Raw genomic sequence first — 25,751 nt, forward strand, 5'->3', positions numbered from 1 at the left:
TACTTATATGAAACTCATTGATTTGTCTTCTAAAAAAAAGTTACTATGCTCGTTACAAAATCTCACTTATTAAACTAAACTCCAAAAGAAATGAAGAGCTCGTATTTACCAAAAAATGACGAGGTCTTCACGTGAGACATCAAATGAAAATTTATTCGTAAAAAGTGTTTATTATTTCAAACAAGTCGTTTTTATTATTTTTCTGGATGAAAAATAAGTAGAAATGACTAAATGTCCAGATGACGAAAAAAAAAATTTAAGTCGTACTTTCTAGCTTCAAAAAAGATTTTTTTTGCATAAATTGAGAATTGCTGACATATTTTATTGCTTACTGGTCAGCAGAACCCATACAGAAACCAGGATGGCAATTTAAAGCATTTAAAGAGCTAAGCGATGGATGATATTCTCAAGTTGGGATTTGGGAATACCAATTACGGCAACACATCAAGAAGAGTTTTTGCCAACCCAGAATACTCTTCACGAATTACTGACATTAATTTAGATTTAAACATACAATTTAAAGTTATCTTACAAGTGATTTCGAGCGATTACAGCGATGATGCTAACAAATTTGATGTTTTTGCAACGAAAACAGCAAAAAAGTACACATATTTGTATGGTTGGCATCCCATGTCACTAGTTATACCCAAAATTTTGAAGCATAGCGCCAAATTTATATCGCATGCAATCTTACCGATCAGCCAGTTATCGCAGGAGGCAGCTAAAGCCCGCAACTAGCATTTCCGATAATACAGACTGAAATTCGCACGAAACTTTACACAAGTCGATTGTAACAGAGATGTATTTAATAAACTGCTATTAAGTTCAGATCCATATTTATCAAGTTGAAACCACGGTGGCAGTAAAAACTAAGCCATTTTCTTGAGAGACAGTAAATTTGATGAATGCAAGTTGACCTCCCTTACCTCCAACTGCAGAAAATCTCGAAAATGTAGAAGAAGTCGAAGAAGAATATGACAATGAACAGTTTAATTCTGATTGAAGGTAGTTTTTTAATATCATTTGACACTGATTCCCCAATCCCACATGAAAAATCTTTAAAGATTAGAAAAAGAAGAAGTTTACTAAAGTGATTTGTACTTTTTTTATAGAACTATGATCAAATAAGGTATTTCATATGGTTTAATTGCCAAAAAACGCATTCAATAATTGTGACCGGTTTTTCTATACAAATATTCGTATGTGCGGCGTCCGAAATATATTTAAGAGTTTCTATAAAAATAATTCAAATATGGCAAAAAATCTCTATTTCAGTAGTTTCAGATGTGAGAATCAAATGAATTAGGTCAATTTTATTGAAATAGTATTAAAATTTATTGAAAAATCAGAAATCATTGAATAAAAGTGTAAGGTATTAACAACGTTTTCCTTTAAAAAATCAAAAACTCTTTAATGTTGCCCCGTGTAAATGCACAAATTTTCTTTTTTATAGATGTAGTAAGAATAGACTTGTCCCACTAGTAGAACGGTCTTCTCTTGAAGACCAACGAACTTTCCGAAAACTGATTATTGGTGGTATCAAAAATATTATCCGCAAGAAAAGTGAGAGGAAAAAAAAAGGAATCATATAATTTATCAAACTCTTCAGCTTTTATGCATGTTTCTGATAGTTCTTCAAATGACAGGGGAATACTACTAATAAATGAAGATTTCGTTTCGTTAACTTGCAGTCATGTACAATGTAAAGTTCGTATTTTTGTGTCCATTATGTTATTTTTTGTGTTCGTCTAATCTGTAATAAGCTTATTTTTATTTTTTAATGAGTCAATCAATTAATGATGTTTTATGTTTCGAAAAAAAAGCACAAAAACTTTTAGGTTTTTTCATATACTTTTCTTATTTTTGTTATTTTCTATCAATTTTAGGGAGCCAAAAATGTTTTTTTTGCTTTTCTTATTGCCATAAGCCTAATACAACTTTTGAGGCCTATTACACCAAAAACAAAAAGTGATTATTTTCCCCCTTTTTTTTCGTGTTTATCTGTATTTACTCAATTTCCCTATTTTTTATTTATGATCCATATTATATAAGTACATAAAATTATACATTTATACAAAGTTGCTTTGACTATTTAACAAGTGTTATTTACCCCGTTCTATGCCTGTCAAAAAATATATAAAAAACTGTAATCAATGCATAGAAAAAATACAAATAATAAACACCCTTTTAAAATAAACATTTCATATCAACCATGTCAGGAATCTATATCAGTATTTCGTACAAAATGCTGGTATTTTCTTAGATTGGGTACGTGTTTATTATTACAAATATTATTTTATTTTATTCCTGTAAATATATTTTTGTTGTCTATTGTTTGTACATACTTATATAGTTATTCATTTCTGTTGTTTTAATGTTGTTTTCAATGCTAATTTGTAAATCTATCTAACCTATTTTCGGCCGATTTTATTATTTATTATTTTAGAGAATGCCCTAATAAACGAAAAAAAAACAGGGGTGCTCTTTCATTTAGGAATGCGATTTTCAAAAATGTATTGAATGTCAGTTTATATTATTTTAGTATTACCAAAAACCCAGTAAAAAATAAATAAATCGGTGGAAATTATAAAGAATTTAAGGAAATAAGCTGATTGGGATCCACAAAAAACTAATGTTGTTTGTACACATTCAAAAACAAACTTTTTTATAGACAAAAAAATGATATCCTTCCATTTTTTGTAATATCAATAAATTTTTGAAAGGCTGTCATCAATAACCAGCATTGAGTGGAATAACGTTTGCAGGAATGTACCTTTATACAAAATAGATAATAGTATAAATCGAAATGTTTTGTTTAAATGTTCCCTTGCCCTGAATCTATACTTATATCGTCTACGTTTATATATTAAACGCATCTCTCAGACATCTATTTTAATGTTGCTTTATTATCTTGGTGCCTATGCTCAAATCAAAATTTCGTAAATAATGATAAAAATAAAATCTAATATATTTATATTTTTACACCGTGGTTACCCTACGAGCGTTGAAAGGGTTATATGCAGATAACTCTACATAATTATAAATGAATTAATTATCTCCTAATTATTAAACATAACTGTCAGTAGAGATTTGAAGACAATTTGAGAAATGGCTTAATAATTTAGATTTATGCACCTAATTTGAGACACAGCCTATCTATAAAACAATGAATAGATACGTCTTCTGTACATTAAATTCAATTCAGTTAATTTAATAAATAAATAAAGACTTCTTCTTTCAGAGCAGTCGTGATCACATTGGCAGGAGGAAAGCACGTCGTAACGATCCGACTCCATCCGCATCCATCTTCAGCGCTTCTGGAGGCCTCCTGAAGAGAGATGCCAGTCGCTTCTGTTACCGAGTCCATTTGGTAGGACTTCTTCCGCGAGATCAGGTTCCCTCTACTCGTCCTTGTACCACTAATCTTTCCATATTGTCTCTTTGTCTCGGATTTGTACAGTGGAAGAAAGACGCTGTTCAATACCCAGTTCTCGGATCAAAGAGACATTAGACCTATGGGCTGTCCATGGTATCGGCAGCATTCTACAATTCTACACCAGCAGGCCAGCTCGACATTTCAAAAGCGTCTATCTTTCTTCGTTCTCTTTCTCTCAGGGTCCACGTTTCTGCGGCGTCTAAGAATATAGGAAAAAATAAAAACAGCAAATAAAGACGGTACCGTAAAAGCATACAACATGAGACTTGAATGTTATTTGAGACGAAACTTCCGCGGCACATAATATTACATGTGGTATCATTGCTACTGGTAGCACTGGCAATGTCCTTCCAAAGTTTTTGCTTGTGAACGTATAATTGCTGTCAAGAGGAAATTTATACAAAGTAAGTAGTATTTATTGAGAAATTGACATGATTTTTAATTGAAATATATTTCTGAATTACAAATGCCTCAAAACTCTATTATTAGTAAAAAAACTGTAGTGATCTAAATCGATTTAATAATACGATCTCGTGAGGCATTTTTCGTAAATAAGTCAACGCCATGTTTGACACGTTCAGCGTACGTAGGTTAAGTAGGTTAGGTAGAGTGAAACTAAAAATTCGCAGAAATGAAAGCATTTTTTTTGGAAGGTAAAATTGAGACTACGTCTCAAATAAGGTGCATAAGTCTCAAATCTCTACTGATAGTTATGTTCAATAATTAAGAGAAAACTCAATCATTTTATAAATAGGTACGACTAGGTATAGTACTTAGTCAATTTATTACAGAAAAGTACAGACTGTGGAGATAGTGTATGCACTTCAATATTTGATTATTGTTCTAGTATTATACATGTCTCAAATTACACACAGTCTCAATTTTGAGTTTTGAATTAGATTTTTTTAAAACGATTTTCGAAAGAGGTTAAATTTTGTTTTTGAATGGATTTTTTTTGTTATTTGATGACGTAAGCGTTTCAATATATATGATGCATTTTAAAGCTGAAAATTTGATTTATTTAATTTCTCTAATTGCCCATGACATATTTACAATATTATTCGTGGAAACTGAATATTTTAAAAAAAAATATTGTCTCATGGTTAAATCAGTAAAATGCTACATAGGAATCTAAGAGTTTCTTATTATGTCTCGTGTTTGCAACATTTGCAGGAAAATTGGGACAACAAAAAAAAAGAAATTGACGGACATTAATATGTCCACACATGTGGTATGCTTCTGTAACCTAAAGCATAGACTCAAATTTGTGTTAAAATTTGAAAGCGTAATTTTAAATATATAAAAAGATATAGTCAGTTGGAGTTGAAAACTGTCTCAAATTGTAAGTATGCTTTTACGATACCTACCTAATATGTATTTACTTATAGGTTCTTACAAGTTCCCAGCTGATAACATTCGTGGTCATGGGTCGTGGCGTTTTTTTTTAAAATTAAATATGGCGACCTCCGTGGTTTAATGACCCTTGACTCACGCACGGAAGGTTCTGGAAAGAACACGAAAATTCAATCAATTACCGGAGGGAACACAAAAAGTCATGTGATTTTTCTCAGGCCTGGGTGTTCTGTGATGTAATCCACCACTGTAATTGGGCCTCCTGGCGTGAAAAAATAAAAGTCAAATAAAAAACAGCTATCGGCTATGTACCTATTAGGGAAAAGTTTTTAGAGAAATATAAATCAACAAGTATTTTAGAATACAAAAAAATAAACAAAACAGATGTCATCAATAATAGTTTTTAAATCACACATTTTTTTATACTTAATATGTAAAAAATATGAGGGTGATAGAAGCAAACTAAGAAATCTCCATTGAAAGAGTTACTGAGATATTTGCGAAAAACTTTGAAAAAAAAATTGTGAGATTTCGAATCATGCTTTACTAACTCAATAATGCTAAGTTTGCTGTGTCAAATAGTTTAATTGAAATCTGTTTTTGGAAGATTTAGAGACGGTTTTGAATTACGTTATTATTTAGGTAGGTAGGTTTTTATGTACCTATATAGTTTATTTTCACATCAATAACAAATTTTTCGTTTTTGTGGAGATTTCGAAGTTTGCTTATAATACCTCATTATTAATATACATATAGATACATTATCATTTTAATCTTAATGATCGTTGGCGCGCGCTTGTTAATTTTATACTATCATTTCAATGATTTGGTATAATACAATAACAATAAATAGCTAATTGCTTTAAATCAAAATATTACCAACCACGCATTAATGTATTGACCTCAAAAGCATGACAAAGACTTTAAATCGTTTTTGTGATAGTCATCATCATCATCATCATCAGCCGTCTCTTGTCCAATGTTGAACATAGGCCTCCCCCTTTAGTCTCCATATTTCCCTATCCTGAGCCAACCGCATCCAACCACTTCCTGCAACTCGTCTTATGTCATCAGACCACCTTGTCTGAGGCCTGCCGACACTTCTTCTACCCGTTCTGGGTCGCCATTCCAGGACTTTTTTGGTCCATCTAGAGTCTGTGATTCTGGCTATATGACCAGCCCAGCTTCATTTCTGGTTGGCAGCCCTATATAGTAGCTACAGTAAATTAAAACAAAAGTTTGGTTAATTTTTGCACATTTTTTTATTTATTTTTATTTTGTTGTTTTTTTTTTTTAATTAATTCAATTCAATGCGGTGTCAAAATACGGCTTTTATTGGCAAAATAGTACCTACATATTTGCCATATAAAGGATAAAATAAAATAAAAATAAGTGCTTGACATGTTAAACGAGGAACTTCAGCCCTACGGAAAATTGGATACAAAATTCGTTTTCTTACGCGCGGTAAAAATTAGAGCATTTAATTTTGTTTATTTAAACCACGGGTGCATTCAACGAGCATGCATATGATACCAAAAATTGGATGATACTCATTTTAAGTACCTACATAAAAAACTTTGTTCGTTTTTGGTATATCCCAATCAGATTCTTTCCTTATAATTTCGAACCATTTATTTCTTTTCATTGGGTTTTTAGAATGAAAAAATAATATTAACTCACGTTTAATATGTATATAAACGTATTCCTATCAGTGTTCCCCTATAACTAAAAAGAGCTTCGTAATTGTGCAGCTAGGCGTAGTTTGACGTTTACAAAAAATAGTATTTATATTTGGATATTAATTGATTTGAGCATTGTTAATCACTCATGGTGTGTTCTGATGTGGAAAAGAAGAATAAATCACTCATGGACAAATATTTACCAATGAAAAGTTACACAATCCTTGTTTCATTGTTCATTCGAAAGGCTCAGGGCATGCCTATAATGTATTGATATGCAAATGACGGCAAAGTTTCTTGAAAATGTAAAAAGATAATGATTATTTAAAAAAAAATTAAAACGTACTAAGTAGTTACTTTGAACGATATCACAAGGGCATACGAATCAATCAATGATAACAAAGTTGTAAAAGATTTTCTGTTTACTTACCGTCCACAGACCAATCGAAAGAACTAATTGAGAAGAAGCGGAAGAGAACTTGAAACGTCACGTGCGGATTGATTTCAGAAATACAAAACTTTAAAAAAATCGTATCGCTGATAATGCGGTACTTATATATTTATTTAATTTGGCTTAGTTTAGTTTATAAACAATTAATAAAAAAAAAATGAACTTCCTCATTCCGAGAAAGCATAATATTCAGCTTTACTGAAAATAAAAATACCCGTTCGAAAGCACATAATATATTCACGTTCTAAATAATAATAAAAATATTATTATATTGTAATGAAAATGAAGAAATTGCCAAAATAAAATATTAAAAACAAAAAATACAATAAAGTTGAAAACGAAAATAAAAGACAACAAACTTCGAAAATTAAATGAAATTAATTAAAAAAATGATGACTGAAAATCTCAATTTCAAAAAACTAAAACTATGTATAAAAATATGGAGATTAAAAAAAAAAATAGACATAGAAGCCTATGTTTTTAGCTGTGATTAGAGATGCAAAAAATATTAAAATTACAATAAACTGGCATAAATAAACTATTTCGAAAAGAAACGTGATGTTTTTCCGAAACTAAATATATTTTTTACTTTGGAACCCTGGCCACTTTCATGCTATAGGGGAGTATTTGCTATTGACCCTACGATTGTGCAACTTTTTATGAAAATGTTTGTTTTACTATACGTTTACATGTGTTCCGACACACGTCAAAGGTTTCCGAAAGCGTGATTATAATGATTGAAGGAAATAAATTATGAAATATTTTTATTTTAAGTAATTTGGAATAAAATATAGGAATAATCGTCGTGCATACATTAGAATATGTATAAATGTAAAGGAAGCGAAGTCTGTATGCAAAGACAGACTAACGTGGCGTTCCATCCTCACTACCTATGTGGTGGTTCGTTTGTGTAGGTTCGGTTACTGATTTTTTGTTTATAGCAATATTTTAAAAACGCTCAAGTTTATTATGTAGCAACATTTTCTTCAATTGTCATTGTCAGTGAGGTTACCAAAGGAAGGAATGAATGCGGCTTATATCTAGTTTGGTTATGATAAATAATAGTATTTTATAATTTACAATTTATTTCCTTCAATAATGTTATCACGCACTCGAAAAGCATTGACGTGTGCCGGGACATTAAAGGTACTTTTTCTTACTCCGGTAAAACATACAATTTTGATAAACAGTTGCACAATTTCAAATATTAAATAATCAGCATTTTTTACAGAATAATTTGAAGGCATGTTCAGGAAAAAATTCTGCATTTATTATTGCTGCCAGATATAGATCTTCCACTCCGGTTAATACTGCAATTATGTTTGTTCCACAGCAAGAGGTATGTGGTAAAATATTGTATTTTTCAAACTAAAAGCTGTCGAAATCCTGAAATTTCTTCCAGCTCAATATCTTATGCTGAATTAATGAGTCTTAATAAATAGTCCGAAATATATACTCCTGACTAAAATAATTTATAATTGAATGACATTGTTTTCATATTTGTTTTGTTAAACGTCTTCTTTATTATTTCAGGCATGGGTCGTGGAAAGAATGGGAAAGTTTCATAGAATTTTAGAGCCCGGCTTAAATATTCTGGTCCCAGTTATAGATCGTATTAAATATGTCCAAAGTTTAAAGGAAATAGCGATAGATGTTCCTAAACAAAGCGCCATTACATCTGATAATGTAACACTCAGTATAGATGGAGTCCTATATTTGAGGATAGTCAACGCCTACTTAGGTAATTTAAGGATATCTAATTTATTTATTAGTTCACAATGATTTTATGAGCTAATGTTCATTATGGGAAGTTTTAACTCACTTCATAAGAGAATAGTAAAAGTAAATAATTTCTGAGTTATTTACTTTTTACTGTCGTTAACTAGTATCACACTTTAACTAACCAAATTTGTGAACCACTCAAACTATGTGTAATATATTGTTTTATGTTACAATGCCACGCAGCCGTGAGTATAGTCCTGACAACTTTTGTTACGTTTGGGGTGAAGTCACTTTTAAGCAATATATCATTCCATATGGAAAATTCTTATCGATAAACAACGAATGTAATTAATTATCCTAATTAATTAATTAATTAACTTATCCCAAATACCGCAGGTAAAGGCTAGTATTTTATTTTTAAAAAAGGTTCGAGTGTAAAGTTGGAGATCTAAATTTTTACCGGACACGGAGCTATGAGAAGTTATCTATATAGGTTTAAATTAAGGAATGATGACCATTGTCCATGCGATGATATTTCTTCACAGAGTATCGAATATCTGTTATTTCAGTGCGTATTTTTTAGTTTACAACGCCATAATCTTGAATCAGAATGCAGGAAAGATGGAATATCCTTAACTGATATCCACACTGTAGTTAAAAGTAGTTATCACGCGCCATTGTCCTTGAACTTTGCAACAATGGTGATTGGACTCATAAAGGTAATAAACCAAAATCAGTGATCGAACATCCCATTCCCAAGACAAACAAAAACGATTTTTTCCGAGTACCTTAGCCTTGTACATGACACGTAAGGCTACTAAATACAGGGGTCCAAATATATATTTTTTTAAAAATATAAAAAAGTTAAAGATCACTATGAGTTTTGGCCCCACGTATCTGCTGTTTACCATGTGTTGAGAGATTTCACCGAGGTACAGCCATATTGTGAATTGCTGTTAGGACCTTAAAAGAGACTATCCAGCATTGACATATAGGCAAAATCGAATATAAAATATTTTCCTTAATTCAATTATGTACAACTCAAAAAATCAAATTTCTGAAATTTCTTACACGCTTTACTCTAAAACCTTACATGCTGGAAAAATTTGGATAGCAGATTCGGAATTAGAAGAAAAATTATATAAAAAATCACATTCTTCAGTTTTTGAAATATTCAAAAAATTTAATTTTATAACCAGTGTTATCATTGTTTTCAGCATCATACGGAGTGGAAGATCCTGAGTTTGCAATTACTCAACTAGCCCAAACTACCATGAGAAGTGAATTGGGAAAAATAGCTCTGGACAAGGTGTTTCGAGAAAGAGAATCTCTCAATGTATCTATTGTGGAGTCAATAAACAAAGCGAGTGAAGCTTGGGGCATTACGTGCCTTCGTTATGAAATTAGTAAGATTTTGAGAATATGTTATCATCTAACTAATTATACGTAATTTGAATACATAATTATTTTATTAAATTTAATTATTGAAATTTATCCATCTATAATATTTTTTCTCTATGACTTTTCTGTGAATAAAATTATTGTGTCTGTACCTAAAGCCATTTGAACCTTGAATTATCAACACACTTGCGGTTATGCCAGCTATAGCCACCATTTAAGAAATGACGTGAAACTGAAGAAATAATATGGTAGGAGTAGATATTGTGTCCCCATGAAAAACAGTCTACAACAAAAGTGTCTCAGCATGTTTGTCAATAAGATTTACTTCAAACCATCAACTACGATCCAACCGGAAGTGAAGTAAAATATTACAAAGAATATGAAAGTTATGATATGTTTATATTAGTGGAGTGGTAATTAATTTTCCTTTAAATTGATTTTATAAACGCAAATATGAAACCTATTTTGCAGTACAAAAATATTTTTACTAAAATGACATAATGAGATAGAAATGTGGTACTTCGATTTGAAAAATAATACATATACACACAATGATCTATTGAAACATGATTTTTAATACGGGTAGTTATCAATAATTTTAACACAGCGTTCTCAACTACGTTGGCATCGTGGTGTAATGGTCAGCGCGTCAGCCTGCCATGCAAGAGGTCTTGGGTTCCATTCCCGACATGGTTGATGTGAAATATTAATTTAAAAGGGTGTTTTCACACTAGAATATTTCATTGTCCCTGGACTGGTACCTAAAGCGTAAGACTGATCATCTTATAGATACGCTGCAATTGGTTTACCAATGCAGTGCCCTATGCACTATTAGGTGCGGAAAGGGAATGATGATGTTCTCAACTAAGAGTTATGATTTATCAAGTAACGGGATCAATAATTCCTCAAATAATAGTATACTGAATTTTAATATACATTTAAAATTGGTGAAGTTCACTAAAATGTCAAAAAAATAATTGCCTGTCAGATGAGGCCAGAGGGGACTGTTACATACTAGAAAATTTTGTCAGTCTACACAAAACATGTTTACATAAAAATACAAAAAAAATATATTTTTTTAGGGGATATAAAGCTGCCTTCAAGGGTCCAGGAGGCCATGCAGATGCAGGTGGAAGCGGAGAGAAAGAAGAGAGCAACAGTCTTGGAGTCAGAAGGAATAAGGGAGGCGGACATTAACGTAGCGGAGGGTAAACGGATGGCCAGAATATTGGGATCAGGTCATTTCATTTTCTGATATCTTTCTGAAATCTAAAGCCGGTGTTTAAGACTAAGGCTTTGAGCCGCAATTCTGGCTGTTGCTTTATTATTTTTTGTGTTTTTAATAATTGTGTCTTATACAAATTCTGGCAAAGTACATTTGCCACTGAAATTATTTTTTTGAATGTGTATAAAGCTTCATTATTGCACCTTAAGAATAATTAAACAACTTATTTGAGAGTTAACTTTATATTTTTATTGTAAATCTAGACATTAAAAAAATAAATTATAGTGTGTGTAATAGTAAAAAGATTGTATTATTAATATGCACATACATATTATGCTTTAAATTATGTTTAAATTCTTCTTTCTTTATTTTATATATTAAGTATGAACAAAAGTGGTGTTTTTTTTTTCAAATTTAAAAATGAGCATCAAAAGTAAAACAAAATGGTAAAATTTATACAAAAAGTATAGCGAATTTTGTGTTTTTTCAAAAATGATTTATTCATGAATATCTATTTTGTCCCCTTCAAAGTAATCCCCACCAGATATTACACACTTGTACCAACGATTTTTCCAACCCTCGAAGCACTTCAAAAAAATATTTTTTGTGATCTTGTTCAGCTCCTCCTTCGATGCCGTCTTTATCTCCTCAATCGTAGCGTAGCGTCGTCCTTTTATGGGCCTCTTCAGTTTCAGGAACAAGAAAAAGTCACAGGGGGTCAGATCTGGGGAATACGGTGGCTGTGGCATTATTAGTGTTGTTTTTGGCCAAAAATTCGCCCACAAGCAATGATGTGTGAGCAGGGGCGTTATCATGTTGCAAAAGCCAATTTTTGTTCTTCCACAAATCCGGGCGTTTCTGTCAAATTGCTTCGCGCAAATTGTGCATAACTTGCAGGTAATATTCCTTATTGACCATTCTACTCAGTGGCAAGAACTCATGATGCACCACGCCCCTGCAATCGAAGAAAACTGTAAGCAAAACCTTCACATTCGACTGAACTTGGTGCACTTTTTTCGGTCTTGGCTTGTGCGGCAGCTTCCATTGGGATGATTGAGCTTAGGTTTTCACGTCATAACCATAAACCCATGATTCGTTACCAGTTATGACCCTCTGGAGCAAATTTGGGTCGTCGCTGACAGAGTCCAACAGCTCCTGAGCAATGTTTTTGCTATTCTGTTTTTGGTCAAAATTGAGCAATTTAGGTCAAAATTCGCGGCAACCCGTCTCATGCCCAAATCATTGGTAAAAATCGAATGACACGAACCAATCAATATGTTTAGGTCCTCAGCAACTTCTCTAACGGTGATTCGACAATTGGCCAATACTATTTTCTTCACTTCATCAATGTTTTCATCTGTTGCTGATGTGCTCGGGCGTCCGGCACGCCCTTCGTCGTTCACATCTTCTCTGCCCTCTGAGAAAATTTTGCACCACTGATAAACGTTTCTTCGGTCTTGATTTTCACACAAAATTTGATACAGATTCTTTGATCCATTTTTTGGAATAGGCAAAAATCGAAGATGACCCAAAACACGTGCAAGCAACGTAGCTGTCAAAAATTAACTGAACATTCATAATGGCCGAACTTGTCGGCATATGTTAGAGACATGAGTGCCAACATAAAAACAAAAAAATCGAATATACATATGTAACCCGCGGAAATTAAAAATTTGTGATACTTTTCGAACCGACCTCGTATGTCATTTGAAAAAAAAAATTCTGCTCTGTTTTGTGTTTGCTTTTGTTAAATACATGATATTATAAATAATGATTAGCGATGTGGATAATTTCTTATAAATTCAATGATTATTTTCTATAGAGGCTGAAAAACAGGAACAAATAAACAGCGCACACGGTGAGGCAGAAGCCTTGGTAGCTGTTGCTGAAGCTCGAGCTAAAGGACTTCATATTGTCGCAGAAGCACTCAGAAACAAAGTAAATATAAAATAATGTTTTGCTTTAAATTTTTGTTAAAATTATAAAATTCTTCATAATTTCCTAGAATATGTCCATGTACTTGTAATTTTCTCAAACTGAACGGTTTGGGTAGGTAGGAATAAATTGCCTTAAGGCAATATGCCCGCCCTTATATGTGTATAAATTGTGTATGTATATAAAGTGTCAAATAAATAAATAATAAGATTTTCGAAAATTTGTAATATTTTAAATGTGTGAGAAAGTAAGGTTAAATGTTTATTCTGTATTTTTTTTCAGTCTGGAAGTGATGCGGCTTCTCTTTCTATTGCAGAGCAATATATTCAAGCCTTCAACAAACTCGCTCGAACCAATAATACATTGATCCTACCTTCCAATGTTGGAGACGTTAATAATTTAGTTGGACAGGTAAAATAAATTGATTTAAATAGCTTCGTATTAATTTATATGAATCATTGGATTATTAGTACTATTAGTACTATGTATAATTATTCTTAGTACCATAATTTTCAGATCAAAAGTTGCACTTTTTTGCTCTGACAATTCAACCAAACATTAAGGTGCGTCTTATGGTCTGCTGCATCTTATCATCCGCAAAATACTGTATTTTATTTATATAAAAAAGACTAATTTAATCTTCATAATCATTGTGCGGGTAGTCAATATGTATCTGTAATATGCAATCTATCAAGAGAATGTGTGGTAAAACTATTTATTTATTTCACATAAAAAAAAATATTTTTTCTTTTCTATACTAAGCATGAGAGATGCACAAATGTCGAAATATGTGCATTGTGTAGATAAGCATTATCGACAAAATCAAGAAAGGAGTGCTGCGTTGGCTTGGACATGTAGAGTGAATGGAAAGAACGGCAAAAAGGATTTACGGTGCGAATGTCGATGGATGCAGAAAACGTGGATGGCCGAGAAAGACATGGCATGATCAAATTCCACAAATACTTGAAGATGGAAAAGTCAAAATAATCGTCGTGCATGCATGAGAAGTTTTTTTGTTCAATAGGGAAGTTCAGTGGTTTTTTTTTCATTTGTTAATAGACTATCAAATGAGCAAAAAATATTTTTTATTTTTATGTATCGTATTATCGGTATGATTTTTAAGTTTTTTAATTACTCCGCCAATGACGTCATCAGTTGTCGTCGGTGAGTTGATCCAACATTTAAAAAAGAACCCTGTACGAATAAAAACATGCTAAAAATGGCTTCCCAGAAACCGGAATTCTATCACAACACATAATTGATTGGCTCTTCTAAGCAGCTGTTGACCAGAACCTATTTTATAGTTATATATATATATATTTTATAGTAGTTCATTTTCATCAGAAATACAAAACTTCGTAGCGCTGATAATACGATATATAATTTATTTCTTTTTAAATCTCCTTAGTTTAATAGTCTATTAACAATTTTTTTTTAAAAATACACCACTGAACTTCCTCATTTCCCATAGCATTGAAAAGTTAAATAATTATGGCACAATATGGATTTGATCAGAAATTTATTTGTTGCAAAAAAGTGTTGCTACTACTGTAAATATTTAACAGTATTTTAATTTGTTTTAGGCCATGTCTATATATTCCACGATTTCACAAAGCAACATGAACAGAGAGTACGAAACAGAGCAGCAAGAAATCGACAAGAACGCTCCGTTTTCAGAATGGTCTTCATCGCTCAAAAATCAAGAAAAAAAAACATTCGCCCATCAACCCTTACCTGCCAAGTCCTTGAATGACGAGGCCGAGGAACTGTACTCTGATGATGAAGAACGGAGTAAACACAAAAAGGGCAAACCCAAAGATGATGACCCTAAGAAAGAGCCCAAGTAGAACTGTTATTAATTATTGGGTTTTATCTTCTTTCCTTTGTTTGGACAGCATAGTGACCCTGTTTGGTTACTTATTCTAAGAATTCACCATCTTTGCAGAACGAAATATCAAAATCTATTGTTAAACGATTTTAGGCATGTTTTGCGCAAGTTTTTTTTTATATTGTGAATTCTCAGCTTTCACTAGTTAAGCAAAGGGCAGAAAGTTTACTATAAAATATCTGATGATTTTGTGAATTTATGTTAATGCCGCATGGGGCTACATCGATAGTTAAAAGACTACATAGTTGTTTGTCATCACTAGTAGAAAAACAAATATGTATTATCATTGGTCTACTGACAAACTCTCTAAATGACAAAATTAAAAAAAAAAACAAGTTAAAATAGAGTTGTATGTCATTTTTCGAGCTTTATCCCTTCAAATCTTCCAAGGTTCTGTTTCAAAGTTAACATGTGTAATAACCAACCAAAAGTACCTTTTTTTTAATGTATTCAGGTGAAAACCATAGCATAATTCCATTTACCAGATATTTTTTTGAAAACTCATCTGTTGAAATATTTCAAAGAATTTAGGTGGTTTCAAGCGTTATGTTTAAGTAAGGATGATCAATAATAATGAAACAAATAAAACCATTCACATAATGTATGCGATTTTTATTTGTTCATGCCATATTTTTGTCTTACGAACTATGCCCCTACCTCTCTCTCTTTTCGATCAGCACAGGATTAGGACAGGAACCGAATCGAGATTGTACAGGGCTATTGCACAGACTGAACAGGCGGACTTAGACGATACAAAATACATCATCGACAGAGGGTTTTTGTTACACCGGGTCAAATGGCACCATGGTTATACATATGCGAATATTTTCAGCAATTATGTATCATATGTCAAGTCAAACTACAAATCAAATGCTGTTGTCATTTGAAGTGGCTACCATGACGAAGCTTGTGAAAACTCTAAGCACATAAAACAATTGAGAAGATAGCAAAAATGGTCTCTGGGAAAGGAGGATGCTCATGGAACCAATTCAGCAACTTATGAGCGTCAGTGTTGTCTCGCTTTTGTATAGCATCCTGCAGGCAACGTGTTGCCACCTACCGCCAGCTAACCTAAGCCCCCTGTGGAACGCTAAAAAAATTATGTTTTTCGGAGACAACCGATATATGCCAATTTTTAACTGGGGCTTGAGCCCCAACGGTTAGTTGAAGAAGAAAACATAAGTAACAAAATTTGTAGGAAATTTTACATACTTTTATTCTGAACGGAAAGATTATTTACAAAAAGTTGATAGTTTCCGAGTTATAAGCAAAGAAACTGCCAAAAAAAGAACTTCTTTTACCCTTTTATCAATGTTGTGTCATGAAATTTTGTTACCAAACGTCAGATTTGTATTCAGCACTCCAAAAAACATATAGAATGGAAGAAATCAAAACTACCCCACAAGTTCCCGGTAAGAACACAATTTGACTGGAATATTAATATAAGAAAATTATTATTCAAATATGGTGAAAACTGCATTTACTTTCATATTTGTATGTACAATATATATATATATATATGTAACACGTAAGTTATTAGTTCAATAATGTTTATTAAAAATTTACAAGAGATACTTGGTGTATTTATTTACTTTAAAATTCCATTCTCCAACTTATACTAATGGGCAAGATTGAGGCACAACGTGGACCTGGCAGAAGGCTAACGTCTTTGCTGCGCAATATTAGAGACTGGACCGAAATAAGGTGTGTGGAAGAGTTGCTCCGGGCATCGCAAGACACAGAGGCCTTTTTGGGACACCTGATAGGACATAAAAAGAAGAAGAAAATCACATTTGTAATCTTAACAAAAATATCTTCAAAAGATTATGACTAGATGAAAATTCAGAGATTGGCTCCCTACACTACCGGAACTTGATAACCATTTTCTAGCGCAGGTATTTATTATGAATGGGATAGGGACACCAATATTTACTTTGTAAAAAAAACTTAAGGAATCATTACTGTATAAAATTATACATAGTGGAAGGAAATAATTTACAATATTGGAAAATAATTTACAATATTATCTACTACTTTATGCATATATGGAGTGTTTTTAACAAAGTACCCTTTTTTTTGGTTGTGTATTTAGTAATATGTAGAAAACTATAATTGGCTTATAATTTTGATTTATTTGTAAACTTTGTATTTTTGTTGTAATGGCTGTTGTTTTCTTGAAATAAGTAAATATTACTTACAATGTCCATCAATGGAGCCATCCCAGCATGAAATTAAGTAATCTGATAAATAAACTGAATAAAATGGAAAGAATTCCCTAATTACAAAAAATAATACAAAAGATACGCAGGAATAAAATTTAATCCAATAAATAATGAGTTCCGAGTTTTATAATTCAAAGTATTTTCTTATTATAATTTAAGTTATCTAATATCATCACTAGTATTTGCGAGGATGAAAATCTAAAACTTGGTTTAATTTAAAACATCGTAGATCGGAGTGTGAAGTCACCAAATTAGAAAAAAAAAACATTTAGAGTGAGTGTGAGAAAGAAAAAACAGAGATGAGTCGACACAAACGTTGTAATGAAGAGAAATTAAAAATATACCAATTCTTTAAAAATTATGAGGATTATACTCGAAAGAAATATGTATTCTAATGTATAAATAATGCACAAAGTAATTGGCTTTCTTACAGTAAAGCAACAAATAAAATATAATGTAGCAATTTTTATGCATAAAATAATTAAAGGGATGAATAAAATAAAAAACGTCATCCTAGTGGTAAAAAGCCTTGGGTAAAAAATACAGAAAATCTCATTGCAAATGTCTTTTGGTAAAAATAAAGATACTTTATGTCCCCTTTTGAGTTCTTTTCTAAATGCTATAAGCATATTTTCATTATGTACACTGTACCCTGTTTTATACTTTATATAGCAATTAAGATTTGTATACAATATGTAGATGAATATGGCGTGACTCTTTATAAATATGAAAATCTAGAATGCGTCTCTCATTGACCTCATGTATGCCCACCCCTGTTATAGAATATCACGTAATTAATATTTCCTATTAAATTAGTTGAATACATCGATGTTTTAATTCATTTCCACAAATCAAAAAATTAAACTTTAAATGACATAAAGTACATTGAAAAATTGTTTTCAAATACAACTCGGTGACTTAATTGTTTTCACCACTTAGATGACATTCAAAATTATTTTAGCCACTTTGTGAGGAAAATTTGTGGTCATTTTTTTCTAATTTACCTGACGTCACACCCCGATTCGCGACTAAGGATTAACGAAGAAGGATATTTAATTTAATTAACAGAATATATACATTTCTATTGTGTTTATTTTCTAGTAGGTTCACTTTGTGGATACGCGAGTCCGCTTGTTCCACGAGAAGTTGATTCCATAGGATTTGGGGCGCTCGGGTTTCGTGGTCTTGGCTTCATCCACGTACCACGACCAGCCGTTCCTCTCACAGTGGTCGATGGCTGCTTCCTTGTCTGCGAAGCTTATCTTCAGGTTGGAGAGAGGGTCTCCGGTGGAAGTCCAGCCCATGAGAGGGTTCTCCCAGCGCTGTCTGGTGTCAAACTCCATTTCCCAATGGTTAATGTTGTGTGTGCCGCTCTGCATGGCATTTTTAGTGGGGATGAATATACGAACTCGTCTCTCTTTGGTGTGTTCATCCGGAACTCCGTTCACTGGCGTTATATCTTCCTATAATCAATAATTTTTAATGAAATGTGGGGGTAAGTCAATTAAAAGGAAAATTCTTGTGAATGGGTTTCCTTTAGGCAAGGAAAAATTTTGACATACGTTTTTCCGAACAACGATTGTGGTGGATTCAAAATTCTTTTTCCTAATAATTTCTTCAGGGGAAAGAATAGCACTTCTCAGGTCGATTTTAGAAGCTTCCTTCTGACTGAGAGCTTTGAAGGGATCATCTGTATATTTTATGCTCGTAGTAGACAAGGGAGCCACTGATCTGTCAAAAATATGAACACAAATGAAATAAGATTTTTAACCATTAAAATTCAAACATGCATGGTAATGTAATAATCAACGTTATATACCGCTGGCCTATGCGAGAACACACGGAATTTGATATTATTCTCAACATTTTTTGAGAATTCGCAACAGCGAATGTTATTCAATAACTTCAGAACCCAAAAACCTTTTTCTCTATGATATAGAGCAAGTATCTGAAAAATACATTGCCAAAATGAAAAAATAAATGTAGAGGAATCTTGTTGATGCTTCCAACAACTTCCACGTCTTGTCTTAAAACAAATTTATCTTTGCCTTCGCATCATAAATTTTGACAGCTGTCTAAAGTTATTTGAATCGGCAAATTTTCATGAATTGCCAAAGCTTATAATCATTAAGTTATTAGAAAAACTTATGAAATATTACATATTTTCGATAATTAAAACAATGGATTTTCAACGAGTTGTATCAACAGTAACGTTCATATCGCGTATATTTTCTTAAAGGTAAGATTTGTTTACTGTTTGACATTGCACAATATGATGTAATTTGATTCAAATCATGAAAAAAAAAATCGGTGTGTAAAAATGGCACATCTCCAAGTTATTCATTTCAATACAAATAAAATTTACTTGTTGATGCGAATGGATTTTCTGTATGATTTTTTAATCTTTTGTTTGTGGAATTTCAGCTTGTTTCAAACGCAATCATGGAGGTTTGAAAAGTTAATAAAGCTTCCCCTTTTCGGTGGGGGACACCAAAGACATTAAGTGAATTTAGTTAATTTTGTTCTTATCTATTTTAAATACTCCTCTTAAGATATTAGTCAATATATTATATGGTTATCATAAATACGCAAATATATTTTTACAATGAGTCAGTCAAAGTTGTCCCTGGATTGTGATTGTACGAGGAAGTGTCGCTCAAGATGCCACTGTGCAGTATTGACTGCAGCAGTCACCAAAAGGTCGGTGACGGATTCTGCTTTAGCCAGTTTCCTTCGATCCACTTGCTACAACTTTCTCCGCTCTTCCGACGATAAAGTAAGTATTTTATCTATCTCTGGGTGGTTCTTGCCAACTTTTTGTCCCCTATAAAAGATTGAACACAGCAAAAGGTCCGAACATCAATTATATGTTATCATTACAATATTTGAGTTTGTCCAAATGTGCAGAACAACCTTTCTACAATGGCATTTTACTATCTTGGAACAGAAAATATTAAATATGTCGGACCCGGGCGTGAAGATGTGGAGTGGTTTTTTGTCAAAAAGTCACGAACAAGCCACGAAGCGTGAGCGGGCGTCTGTCATTTTCATTTTAAAATAATCTTGAAAATTCGCCGATCACACCAAAACTCATCTTACTAGTTCCGAAAAACCAATTAAGCATTCAGAATGGCCGAAAATTGAAAGATAAATAATTATAAACGTGTGTGTACCTAGGGTATGTTCGTACCACTGATTTTCTCAAATTGAACAGTTTGGGTTCGTAAAGCCAACATGCCCGCCCTTATGCATTTGTGTGTAAACTGTACATGCATAATATAATGTGTTTAAATAAATAAATTCCAATCTTGGAAAAAAAATATGCTTGTCAGTCTACGTGTCGAGGTGCATGGAAGGAATGCGGTAGTGTGTTGTGACACCGTCTAGTTGAGTTTAGATAAAAATTAGCTGGTTGATATTTATGAAAATATTATATTCTTGAATGTCGAGGCACCAGTTGTGCTTGAATGAACACAACTAGTTAAACGTTTGAAAACAGGCCCAATATCTCAGTTTGTTAACAATAATATGATTAGTCCATTTAAGTTGACAGACATTTATGGCATAGCCGAGATATTATACTATAATGAAAACCAGAATATTTGTGTTGAGTGATGTAGCAGGCACTACTCAAGGGCGATTTCGTTCCGTTACAAAATTTAACTTTTCTAATTAATAACGAGCGCCTGAGTGGTTCCGAAATATCCCATATGTGAGACGTATTTCTGAGTGATACCAGTCCATCTAGAATGGATAACCTGTCGGTTATTTAAGAATGAGCATGCCCGTGTTGTCGGCACTGAAATTTGAAATGGGAACTTCTTTTATAGCAGTTTTTGACAAAATGAATTTTAATAATTCTAGGGTCGTGTTGTACTGCATATGGCTGCCTCTAGGGGAAGAAGAGCCCTCTTAGAATGGCTGTGTAGAAATCTTTCTCCCAACCCACAAAATTTGACTCCATTGGATATTAAAGATTTGGAGTCTGGCTACACCGCTCTTCACAGAAGTATTTTCTATGGACAAATCGACACAGCTGTGGCTCTCATGCGTTTAGGTAAAGAATTTTCATTTTATTTTTGTGTGGTTAACAATAAACATGTGAGAAAAAATCTTTTTTTAAATTGACAGTTATGTATACGCCGGCCTCGTGGTGTAATGGTCAGTGCGTTTGCCTATCATGCAAGAGATCTCAGGTTCGATTCCCGACATAATTTATATGAAATATTTATTTTAAAAGGTGTTTTTACACTAGAATATTTCATAGTCCCTGGACTGGTACCTGAAGTGCAAGACTGATTATCTTACCTTGATGTATCAAAAAATATCAAGATACACTGCAATAGGGTATTTTCATAAACTGGGGATATGATTTTTAATGTATTCAGTATTTAAAGAATATTTTTACGATTCGAACCATATAACTATCAAAATCTGAAACGAATGTTTTCATTTATAATTTCCTATTTAAAGTTTGATAGAAATAAAACGGCCCGTAACTGGCCAAAAGGGTTGATGACGTCACGCGTGACTTATATATCCTACGTTCACTCAAATCCTATACTGAAATACTCCGACGCGGGCGGTTTGTGGCTTTTTATTTGTTTTTTCTCGTTAAATTTCGTCTTTTCCTTTGTTTTTTTTTTGTTTTCATTTATAAACATCCATAGCATTATGACTAAAATTGTTTTTTTACAAGGAAAGTCCGATAACTTGCCCAAAATAGATATAATCATGATGGGTATTTTTTTCTCATCCAATACAAACTTTTTAAGTTCGAGTATAGAAATGTAAAGGCCGTAAGGTAAGCAAATATATAATGTTTGCTTCCAGAATGTATTAATTCAAATAGTTGTATTATTTGCATGTACTATAAATATATTGTTTAGCGTACATTTAATGCAAAAGGGAAGTAACGTGACCTTGACACAACATAATCCATAAAATACCATTGCTTGTAAACATCTCTGTTGCTCGAGTGCGTGTTAATGCCTTTTTTTATTAAATGTGATTTACTTAATATATCAGCTAGGGTAAATTACGGAGACAGTGCATTCAAGTAAAACGGACGGGTGATATTTGAATGGTAAAAGGTCGAGTCACCCCAGCAGAACTTAAAGTTAGAACCAAATCGTACTCGGTGACGTTGATTTGCGATGAAGTCTAGGAAATAATAGATTCCTGCAAGTGTGAAGACTGTCCAGCATCTCAAGGTCAGTTGCCATTTTGTAAATGCAATAAATTTCACAAATAAATAAGGTAGGTTTTCATACAGCAATTTTTTTGTAATTTTATTTTTTATTCATATAGAAAACCAACAGTTCCACAAATTAAACTAAGTAACATAAGTACAGAAATATAATACAAATATAAACAATAACGTTCAAAGAATAAACTATTTTAGTATTGTAGTACCTGTCAAGCTTTATAAGTGCTAATTTCAGTACCTACTGTTAGTAAATGTTTATAGTCTACAGTCTACACCATAAAATATAGTATTTCGTACTGAACAAGACCTACGGAAAAAAGAATAGTTGTTTGTTTTTTTTAACATCTCGTTTCATAACGTTCAAATGCGTTAAACCACTTTTTCTGCATTTTTTCATTAGGTACTAGGAATGGCGAAAAAAGCTTTATTTTGCGTCTTCACCGTAGTGTTTGTGCACATCGGAATTAAACAGTACTTGTATCTTATAACTAAAGACATTTTATGCGCGTTAATTAGTTAAAACAACCAATTACAACAAAAACAACACGTAGGCTATACAAATTCGTATGAATTTGTTTGAACGGTCAGTCAAATTCGTAACGCGTGACGTCACAAGCCCATACGGCATCCGAATGTTCGTTTTGGCGCCAATTCAAAGTATACGTTTTTAAACCGCTCTGAAAAATTAACGCGTGGACATAAAAAAATAAAAACAGTACAGTTACCATCGTAATTTTTTTTTCAATTTTTTTGCAAAATAAAAAAAAAACGTGAAAATACCCTATTGGTGTACCGATGTACCATTAGGTGTGGAAAGGGAATGATGATGTTATATATACAGATCTATCATTTTGAATATGCTTTTTAAGTATGGCAAGACAATTTTTTTTAAATTGTTAATTATGATGCCACTTTAATAGGGAAATATCACGTTTTTTGAAAAACATTTTTGAAATAATTAAGGTCTATGAAATACTGTCCAATATAAACAAAATTTTGGCTAATTATTAGTAGCATAAAAAATACTAATACGGTGATTCCATTGGCCAAGCCCCTAATACGTCACAATTCATGTTTATTTGTTCCTGCCATTGAAATTTGTGTAGAACAATTGCATGAATCTTGACGTCACAACAACCAAGGCCAAACATGTCACGTTTCTTTACTCACATGTTTTTATTGAATTTTTTTTTACATTTATGTATGAAAACATTTATTTGCAATTGATTTTGAAAATTCAATTAATTATTTTAATCCATTTCATATATTTCTATCAGTAATCGTAGTATATGATATTTCCCTATTCAGATGATAGAGCTTTCATGGTGAATTTGACTTTGAAAAAATCAGTGATTTACATACCTGTTATTATATCTCTTTGTGTTTTAAATTTTAAATAATATGAAAATGATATATTTTTAAATTTTCACTTTTTAATACATATTATTAAACTATACATTTTTTCTGGAGTTGAAAATATTTTTAATTTCTTTTTTTATTTGTGGTAACTCATAAATTTTAAAACCTTTAAACTCTATTAATATGAAAGTTAAATTCTAAAGTAAAATTAGTTGGATCATTATTTCAGGTGCGAGTCCTTCCGTAATGGACAACGATGATTTCAACCCTATTGACCACGCCATACTGGACAGGCCCCTGCAACTGGAGCTCAACAAGAACATGCCGTGTGAAGTGTACGTCTGGGGAACTAACGCCAACTACACGTCTGGGACGGGCTCCCAACACCAGAGAAACACGCCCGAACTACTGACTACCTTCACCAAGCAGAACATACACATTAAACAGGTTAGAATTATTCTTCGTCCTCCAGATCCCCCAGAAGACAGTGCTGACGAAGATGATGGTGGGATTTTTTAATTAGTCGCAAACTTTTTGCGTGCGATAATGTTTGAATTCAACAGAGACTACTCAAAATAAATCGATAAACATAATTTTAATTATAAAATCAAGATCAAATCAAATTGTTTGAGTCCACTAATTATTTTTTTTTTTTAATGCAAAAACAAAAAAATGGACAATTGTTTCACCTTACAAGTGCATTTTCAAAAGAGTGTAGATTAAGTAGACTGAAGATCTTGATAAACATACTTGATGAAGCAAAAAAATAAAATTTTGGATCTGAAAAGGTTGTAAAAATAAAAATAAAATCTAGAAGGGAAAAGTATTAATTTGCTACATGCATTACGATTTGATACTACCGGGAATAACTACAGGCCCCCACGTCACATTGCTTTTCTCCCTGAAAGCCTTCACAAATTATTTTAAAAAATGTTTTTCCTAGACTAAAAATGAGTTTTGGACAAAAGAAATCAGCAAAAAAAATCCACGTCCTTGAAGGATTAATATCTCAGTGTTATAATGCGTGACCCACTTATAGATATCATTTTACTCTATTACATAGAACAAAAGTATTACAAATTTTAGGCTAAACAACAAACACGTAATAGACAGTTTCATCACTGTGCTTGCAATTCTTGACCTGAGTACCTACAGTCCATTGTTTTGCAGTAAACTGAAGCTAACTTGTGATTGATAATCCTAGAGTGGTTTTTGTACGTATGGGCGGCTCTATAAGTGGTAGACCATTAAACTCCAAGGTTAATACGCTATTTTACTGAAAATCAAATGTTTTTCTTTTCAGGTGTGTTTAAGCAAGTTCCACTCTGTGTTTGTGAGTTCATGCGGGCGCGTGTGGGCGTGCGGGCACGGCGAGGGCGGGCGGCTGGGCACGGCGGCGGGGGCCACGTGTGTACGCCCCACAGAGCTGGCCCTACCCGAGGAATGCCTCGAAGCTGCAGTGGGGCGCGACCACACCGTGCTCCTCATGCAATCGGGAACGGTAAGGAGACAACAGTATTTGTGACAAATCACCTCTAGGGTGCTTCACAATTTTTTACTTATCTTAAAACTTTCTGACTAACTACTCTTATTCCTGTATATGGGAGTCGCTGCTATATAAGCTCCTGATTTCACCGCAGCCTGTGTAGATTGTGACGGGTACCTGCACATTAATTCTCAATCTTTAAAACTTAAAAGACTGGTAAAAAATCCCTATGGAGATGGTGCTGTAACGTCTTGTTACATTAAGCAAAAGATACCCTACATTTTGAAGCGCATAAAATTATAAGTACCGAGCAATTATTTAAGAGCTAGGCAACAGACCATTTGTTCTTCCAGAATGCAGGACAAATTTACCGTTGATGATGCCA

General features: G+C 32.7%; 3 protein-coding genes across 4 annotated transcripts; 2 read left to right on the top strand and 1 right to left on the bottom strand.

Annotated features, from left to right (window-relative positions):
• Positions 1-703: 703 nt before the first annotated feature.
• On the top strand, positions 704-15,692 carry Stoml2 (stomatin like 2). 2 transcript variants are annotated; one of them, XM_088241507.1, is made up of 9 exons: positions 704-1,005; positions 3,242-3,394; positions 8,151-8,258; positions 8,453-8,660; positions 9,859-10,047; positions 11,125-11,280; positions 13,090-13,205; positions 13,485-13,613; positions 14,786-15,692. In XM_088241507.1, the coding sequence occupies exons 3-9, from the start codon at positions 8,238-8,240 to the stop codon at positions 15,047-15,049; spliced, it is 1,083 nt and encodes a 360-aa protein (XP_088097633.1). In that variant the 5' UTR covers positions 704-1,005; positions 3,242-3,394; positions 8,151-8,237; the 3' UTR covers positions 15,050-15,692. The 2 variants fall into 2 exon arrangements, with proteins under 2 accessions (XP_088097633.1, XP_088097632.1); XM_088241506.1 differs by lacking the exons at positions 704-1,005; positions 3,242-3,394 and adding an exon at positions 7,918-8,065.
• A 1,701-nt stretch (positions 15,693-17,393) lies between these two features.
• On the bottom strand, positions 17,394-19,341 carry ND-18 (NADH:ubiquinone oxidoreductase subunit 18). The gene is made up of 3 exons (XM_088241508.1): positions 19,132-19,341; positions 18,875-19,043; positions 17,394-18,775 (listed from the first exon to the last, which is right to left on the bottom strand). Exons 1-3 carry the CDS (start codon positions 19,176-19,178, stop codon positions 18,419-18,421), a joined length of 573 nt encoding a protein of 190 aa, XP_088097634.1. The 5' UTR covers positions 19,179-19,341; the 3' UTR covers positions 17,394-18,418.
• Positions 19,342-19,358: 17 nt separating this feature from the next.
• LOC148271340 (inhibitor of Bruton tyrosine kinase-like) lies at positions 19,359-25,395 on the top strand (the record flags this gene model as incomplete). Its single annotated transcript, XM_088241509.1, has 5 exons — positions 19,359-19,551; positions 19,737-20,088; positions 21,177-21,369; positions 24,110-24,327; positions 25,184-25,395. Coding segments are annotated over exons 2-5 (794 nt in total), but the record flags the coding sequence as incomplete, so codon positions are not given.
• Positions 25,396-25,751: the final 356 nt, after the last annotated feature.

Source organism: Micrasema longulum, unplaced genomic scaffold (genome assembly GCF_059751315.1).
Source record: "Micrasema longulum isolate JH-2025_06_02 unplaced genomic scaffold, ASM5975131v1 h1tg002926l, whole genome shotgun sequence".
NCBI lineage: Eukaryota > Metazoa > Arthropoda > Insecta > Trichoptera > Brachycentridae > Micrasema > Micrasema longulum.